Source organism: Poecilia reticulata, linkage group LG13, assembly GCF_000633615.1.
Source record: "Poecilia reticulata strain Guanapo linkage group LG13, Guppy_female_1.0+MT, whole genome shotgun sequence".
NCBI lineage: Eukaryota > Metazoa > Chordata > Actinopteri > Cyprinodontiformes > Poeciliidae > Poecilia > Poecilia reticulata.
Genome location: NC_024343.1, coordinates 5,171,739 through 5,179,310, shown reverse-complemented (window position 1 = coordinate 5,179,310; position 7,572 = coordinate 5,171,739). Strand labels below are relative to the sequence as shown.

The following is a 7,572-nucleotide window of genomic DNA, read 5'->3' as shown; positions in this document are numbered from 1 at the left end:
AAGTTAGTGAACATAAGAAACACAGAGTCAGAGAGAAGAGCAGCAGGAAGCTCAGCTCTGAGTTGTTGGCTCTGACAATTGGAGTTGTTCTGTGATAGAAGAAAATCACTGCTGTAATGATGGCCAGAAAAGCTCCGCTGATTGAGACTGCAGCCAGAATGATTGACAGGACTTCATCAAAGGACAGAAACTCCACAGGTTTAATAAAACAAGCATCTCTCTTTGCATTTGGCCAGAACTCTTTGGGGCATGGAAAGCAGTCAGGAGAATCTAAAATATAAAGCAAACACATTTGTTAACTCATTGATATTTTTTGCCAAGCTAGTACTTAGTAATGATTACAATTACCTGTCATATTACTGATCTCTCCTTCAGGACATGGTATGCAGTCATAGCAGCAGATTGGTTTTCCTTTCTGCAACACTTTACGAGTTCCTGGAGGACAACTCTCTGAGCACGATGAAACTGGTATCTATATCACAAAACAAATTATGTTCTCATGTAGCAACAACGAAGCAAAGGTTTATCTGTTTAAAAGTTTCTCTCTTGTTTCATTTCATTACTTCAGTCCTGTCCTCCAACCAGGTTATGTTCCAGTTGATGTGGAACTGCTGGCCCTTTGGCAGTGATGCATCATAATATCCCACTTTTACCAGTTGATTAACTCCTCTGTCATTCTTCTGCCAGTTTACCAGCTCGTAAAAAGCCACCGGATCACCATTGGGGTCAAATGACACTTGATAACCATTTCTGGAAAAATTTACTTTCTTCAGCTCTGAGAAAACCTGTGAAGCAACACAGCATTAAAGGGAAAGAAACAGACTATTTACATTTAAATGGCTTGTAACAAAAGTAATAACAAATGTGTTGTCAAAGAATTAGTTTGCCAACACACTCTCTATTCAAACAGACCTGGTTTGGGTCCAGTTTAATGTGTTTATCACAGTGTATGGTTTCATTTGTTTTCAGGCAAACTGCATTGTGAATAGCATGTGCTATTGCATAAACAGCCTTATATGCCATGTTGGTGATTCTTAACTGAGATGTTTCCGTGTATGGGTTAGAGAGTTTTTTAATGTCTTCAGTTCCGTCACACGTCCTTTTGTCTAGATCAGAGCCTAATGACATGGAAAGATAAAACCAAATCTTATCAAAAATGCAACAAAACATTCTGAGGGAGTCTTGAAAGATCTCATGACATTTTATCTGAAATGTTAAAATGTGGCATTAATCCCCTTACACATAAGAAAAATGTCATTCTGAGTAGTTAAAAACCTTTTGCTGAATTATCATAGAAGAACATTCAAAGTTTTCTTTGTTTCCAGTAGAAAAAATAATAATATGTTATTGTTTTAAAAGTAATTAAGACTATTTTTCTCCTTGAATATGTTCTGGGTTGCACATGCTGAAAAAAGATCATCACCTTTGCCGCATTTTTTCACTTTTAACATTTACTTTTCAGGAAAATGGGAGTAAACTGTCTCACTTTTCAGCTTGCAGTTGAATGAATCCTCCCAGAACTCAGACAGCACTGAAGAGGCTAACACTTGTGAGGGAGAAAGGTTGAGAAGAAAGTCTCTCAGACCAGGAATGACTGATTGCTGAATAGCAACACCGACGGCCCCCGCACAGAAACTGAAGCTCATCAGGTGTGGGTCCGTTACCCAGGCCTCACTTCCAATCCACTGGCGAGGAGGAGGGGGGTCTTCAGCCAGCTCCTCTAAAAGAAATTTCATGTCGCCTGGAGCTGCAAATGCCACAACGACAGTTGATGTTGATCTGTGGAGAAATGATTAAAGTATTATATAACATATACCAGTTTTTTTTTTATCAAATCAGTTTCTTTAATTGAATATTTGTCTAATTTGCTGAAACTCTTCTATACAAAGTATACATGCAGCAGGTACAGAAACCTCCGGATAACGTCAGCGACTCTTTGGATTTTACTGCGTGGGTTGGTCCGATAGAAGGATTCAGAGTATTCCACACAGATTCCCTCTCTGAGCGCCGCCTCAAGAAAAGCTGCCATGCCGTTGTTTCCATAATCCGAGTCCGACCGGACGGCTCCTATCCAAGTCCAACCAAAGTGTTTCACCAGCTTGGCCAGTGCATCAGCCTGGTACTGGTCACTGGGAATTGTTCTGAAAAAAGTTGGATAGTGCTTCTTATCTGACAGACAGGCACACGTGGCGTAGTGGCTCACCTAAAACCAAAAAACAAATTAAGCTTATATGCGTAACAATTACAGGAGGAGAGAGACGATTTCCTTAGGCAGAGAACAACATACGAAGCTATCCACCTGAGGAATCTTGAAGGACCCGATAACACGAGACATGCTGATGGATGGAGTGGATCCAGATTCCCCAATAACAGCCATTACAGTGCCAGACTGAGAGCATTCATCAGCTGTGTGAAACACAGAGTCGTGGCCATTCGCCAGCTGAAATGCCACATGCACGGCGACAGGCACAGATGCGCAAGAATCGTGGATCTGATATCCCAGTTTCACACCGGGCAGCAGCTCTGTGCTGTTGTTTATTTCCTCGATGGCAAAGATCATCGCACGAGAGAAGCGCAGTTCACGTGGGTCTATTCTGCACACACAAAGTATGAGTGTGTAGCGTATGCATTTAAAAGACAAAGTGATTTGACATGTTGCTACAAAGCAATCCAGAAGAAAATGTCACTTGACCAATACAGTACACATCAGTACAAAGTAAAAAATTAGGAGCCATCTTTTTTGATAAAACCTAACCCTTAAGAGGTTTTTTTCATTAAAGTTATTAAAACCTTTAAAAGATTTAAAACAGAAAAATTCAAATAAGCCATATTATCACAGCCTATGTCAATGTTGGAAAACAAAAAAATCTCAGCTTTTCAGTTCAACATCATTTCCACGCTCTACTCACTAACCTCCCTGTGCACCTCAGAGGCTCAGGAGCTGTGGTGTAGTTATTATCTACCATGTGCATGTTGGCATGGATTGAGAAAACACCTCCAACGATGTAGTCGCCGTCCATTGAGAAGGCAGGTAAATGAGCAATACCCTGCAAGGTACACTTCAAAGATGAAACCCCATCAGCGTTACCATCAGACCCACCCCAACCAGCCACAGTTCTAACCTCAAACAGACACAAGGCCAATGCCAGGCCCGTAAACAAAGCTGAGATGCCCATCCCTCATGTGCATGCAACATGTGTTTTATCCTTTTTATATTATTCTTTTTCTGTCAGAGGAGGAGATTTGACTCTTTACCAACAGCCTGAGAACGACTGTTTTAATTGGATGATCTCTGTGTGTTTATGTTTCGAGGCGTGTCTTCTTCCTGTCTTTTTCTCTTTCATTCTTTTTCCCCACTTTCTTTGTCATCTTCACTGAAATTATTGGAAATAATAGCCCTACTCCCAAGGTTTGAACATGAGTAAAAACACAAGCAAGTCCAGTGTAACATTGACGGGTTTTTTAAAAGATTTACATCATGTCACACTGTTATTCCTTCATCAAAAACATATCTAGAGTTTTGCCTTGATTCTTTCATGCATTTTTTAGAAATCCTTTAATCTGCCGGGGCAGTGAAAAACGTTGGGTGGATCCAGCACCGCCTAACCCCAACACTAACCCTAACCCTCCTCTGAGCTGCAATTTCAAAATTGCTTAAAATTCTTTATTTGACTTAAAATATTTAAATTGGTTTACATTTTTATTGTCAACATTAATGTGTTAGTGCATTTTTGACCAAAAAGCCTTCCTTCCATGGAGGGTTCTGGATTCATTGCCATGACTCTGTAAATGTCGCATTTTCTGGCGGTCACATTTTCAGATTCCCAATGGAGAAACCTACATTTTGGTGTAGAAAGAGTGAAATATGAGCAAGCTAGAAGAATTTGATTGGGAACCCTCAGCATTCTAAAAGCTTAATTGCTTAGCGACCAGAGCAACCAATGTTTATTTATTTATTTGTTGTTGTTGTTTTTGTTTTTTTTGGAAGACTGATCATAATGTGAGCAAAAGCTTGAAGACAAATTTTATTAAACCTGTACAAAATGTGAAAAAGCTTTAAAAAACAGAAATAGTTGAAGAATATGACTAAATTTTAAAGTTGGTTTCTAGCTGAGAGTACATGGAGGTAGTTAGCTGTGAAAGAGCATAAAGATTTTAGCTGATTATGAGATGTTCCATTCATTTCAATTGGGCCCAAGATGATCACAAAAAACTGATAACTTCATAATCCTTTGAAGATATCAAACCCAAAATACATAGCTGTTGTCCCTTATCATGTTTCTTTAACATGAATGTTAAAGAAAAGGGGAATAGTTAAAGAAAAATGTTCCAGTCAATGATTATGGGATTCTTTCAACCATTCTGTGTTTTAATGTATTGCTGACATATTTTGTGATATTAATGGTCCCTTCTAAAATAAATAGGGGCTGCTGAATAGTTTGGAAAATACATCAAGGCTGCACACAGAGAACTGCCAGCCACAATATTTTAAGTTTTTTGAACGTAGGAAAGTGGGCTCATTGAAAAATACCGTGCCTAGAGGGTATTTCAGAAGGTTATTTAATTAAAAATAAGCCTAATTAGACTGTAAATTCTTACTTATTGAAAATGACTGTCACCATCCAGAAATAATGCTGTATATTTTAGAAGAATTGGTATCTCTGACCTTTCTAACATAAAAGCTAGAGCTTAACTGAAAACTAAAAAATATCTCAAAATTGAGAAGCATTGTTCCGTGTATGTGCTGTGCATTTTATGTGTTATTCTCTGAAATACATATGGATTATACTGGGGGACTTTTCACTGTTTTCTGAATTAACCAGGGGTGGAAATTAACACCTGCCACTGGCCAAATATGGGAAAAAGTATAAAGTGGCATGTAAATTGGAGCAACACACGCGCTACTGTGGCAGGTTGACAATTTGAACAGAAAATGAAAAGCTGCATTAAGTTTGAACTTATGTCCAGGGGAGGACTGACTGGCTGGACTACAGACTGATGCATTTACTGTCCATATCTGGCGGCCCTACGCTGTCATAATTTAACAAAAAAGTATCTGAAATATAATTTTTATCGACCGAGACAGCTCATTGGTTGATTTTATTGACGAACATTAGGGTTATCCAATGAAATCCCTCGGTTCTCCTTGGCCCGCCCCTCCCTTCTAAGGTTATAAAGTAGAACCATTTAAGCTAACGGTTAGCTGCTAACCAGAGTCCAAGGAAAGTGAGAAGATACAAGACGGGGCGGGTCAGAAAACAACGACAAAAGCTAAAAAGTGCATAAGAAAAATGTGTTAAACTAACCGATATGTTTACCACACAAACTTTGACCGCTGGAGCAGATTCAGTAGCGGAGGAGGCAGATTATAAGAGAGACCACGGACGGATTGAGGAAGAGTTCAGATTAGCTGCTGCTGCCCGGTAAAAAGGAGTGAAAATGTTCATAAAGAAAAAGTTTCATGCGCAGGCCGGAGGGCAGGTGTGTGAGTTCAGGAAGGGGAAACCAACACTAAGCACCAGTTAGTCAGAAAAACTCCGGAATAAAACAGGAATACTGACGGCCCATGGAATTAATAACGTTCTGAAATCTTAGAAGGTGCATGCTGAATGAAAATGCTGAGGACCCTAACCCTCCTGTTATGTTGCGGGTCAATTTGACCCGTTTCAAAGTTTAAAATTTTTTTAAAAATAGTATTTTTTCTGCATGAAACTTTTTATATTTGTCCTAATAGGTGCACTCTATGTATAAAATGAAAATGGTTCATTTTACACCTTTGCAGCCCCCCCTGGGTTTATTTGTTACATAGATACTGTTCGGGTCAATTTGACCCGGCAGTCAAGTTGAAGGGTAAAAAAAGGTTAAAAAAAATGTCCAATTTTATTTGTTTCTTTGCACCTATGAGACATATTTCACCACACACACACACACACCCACACCTAAACACGCACACAAACCCACTCTTTCACTATTCTCTTTACTTCACTAGGAAGCTGCCAGAAAGCAGGTGTTCATACAACTTTTGACAGGAACCTTTTCTGTTCCCCTGGACAAACTCCACCCACACTGATTGGACACTCAGTATAAGTGGAGAGGGGAACATAAATACTCTCTGCAAGGGAGTCCTAAACACATTACACACTGAAGGTACATGTGATATCGTCACTGTCAGAGATCAGGAAATGAGCCGCAGGGAAATAAAAAGATAACCCTGGAAGCTCTGGAACTTGTTGATCATTCCAGGGTTGACTAGGATGGCAGAAACTCACATTATAGACATCAAGTCAGTCTTTGAGCTACTCAGGCCTCGTGCAATACAGAAAATCATTGTTGAAATGACAAGTCTAAAAGGAAGGAGAGTTTTGAGAGAGAACTGGAAGGAGCTGGACCAAATGCATTTACATGCATATTTGGAGGGGTGTGGAGGTCCTCATTCTGACCGTAGTTTATAAGTCAAAGGATGAGTCAACAGCCAGTCTAAGGGATGCAGAGAATGAGTAGCGACCCTGCTCATTTAGGCAATATATGCCTTCCACACAGCTAAATATGGTATAAAAATCTGGGCAGCATGTGATGAAAAACCCAGTTTTGTTTTGAACATGCAGGTTTAAACTGGAAAACCAGCTGGAGGATCATCTTCAGGACTCATTTGTCTTGATTTTAATCAGCGGGTCAATTTGACCCAGAGCAGAAAAGTGTCTCAAGTTCAATTATAAACATCACCCCTTCAAAAAAAAAATCTAAATGTAATATAAAAATTTTTACAAAAAATCACTTTCAAGGATAGTTAGTGTCATTTTGTGTTTAGGTTTTTTCAGTGGGCATACAAAATTGAAAATCACATTTTTTATGTCCAAATGAGTAAATTGTCGTCATTGAACCTTTATTTGTGAGAAAAAAAACATCATTGCACAAATATTGATTGAAATGGTTAGTATTGGAGTTAATAATCAGATACAAAAAAGTTTTGGAGGAATTTTTTGGTTTCTGACACTATAGCATGGCTAAACACTCCCTGGGTGAAATTGACCCACGAACATTATTGCTGTACCTCAGAAACGAATATAATAGGAGGGTTAAGATATCTAACCTATAAGATACTCTTAAAACAGCAACAGTCTCTACTTCAAACAGTGCTTCCACTCATGATAGCAATAAATGAATGTTTTAATACAAGAATCGATTACGGAGACATTCAAAGACGTTTTATTTATTTTTTCAAACATCAAGACAGTCATTTTTTGCTCACAAAGTAAACATCAAAAACAATCCAACAATATCGCATTTAGAACTACGTACATGTACATATAAAGAGAGTAAGGATTTTTTTTATTTATTCTGGTTTCAATGTGTAATTCTGCAACTTTGTAAGATTAAATGTTATCTATTTACCAGGTGCTGTCATAATATTAACTCTATGTCAATGTTAGTTTTTGTTCATTAAATGTTTCTTGGTGTTCTTATCAGGTTGAAACAAAATAATGTAACACTTTGGAGCAAATATACACAGTATCAGTCCAAAACTGGAGGCCAGAATAGCAAATATCTCCACAGCCACAGTAAATTTTCCAG

At 38.6% G+C, this 7,572-nt stretch overlaps 1 protein-coding gene and 1 pseudogene across 1 annotated transcript; both read right to left on the bottom strand.

The window, feature by feature from the left end:
* Positions 1-4: 4 nt before the first annotated feature.
* Positions 5-2,587, bottom strand: LOC103474275 (extracellular calcium-sensing receptor-like; the record flags this gene model as incomplete). Its single annotated transcript, XM_008425113.2, has 7 exons — positions 2,300-2,587; positions 1,914-2,203; positions 1,487-1,779; positions 913-1,118; positions 564-785; positions 349-472; positions 5-270 (listed from the first exon to the last, which is right to left on the bottom strand). Coding segments are annotated over exons 1-7 (1,662 nt in total), but the record flags the coding sequence as incomplete, so codon positions are not given.
* Positions 2,588-4,086: 1,499 nt separating this feature from the next.
* The window catches only part of LOC103474274 (vomeronasal type-2 receptor 1-like), a 7,329-nt pseudogene continuing 3,843 nt past the window's right edge, over positions 4,087-7,572 (bottom strand).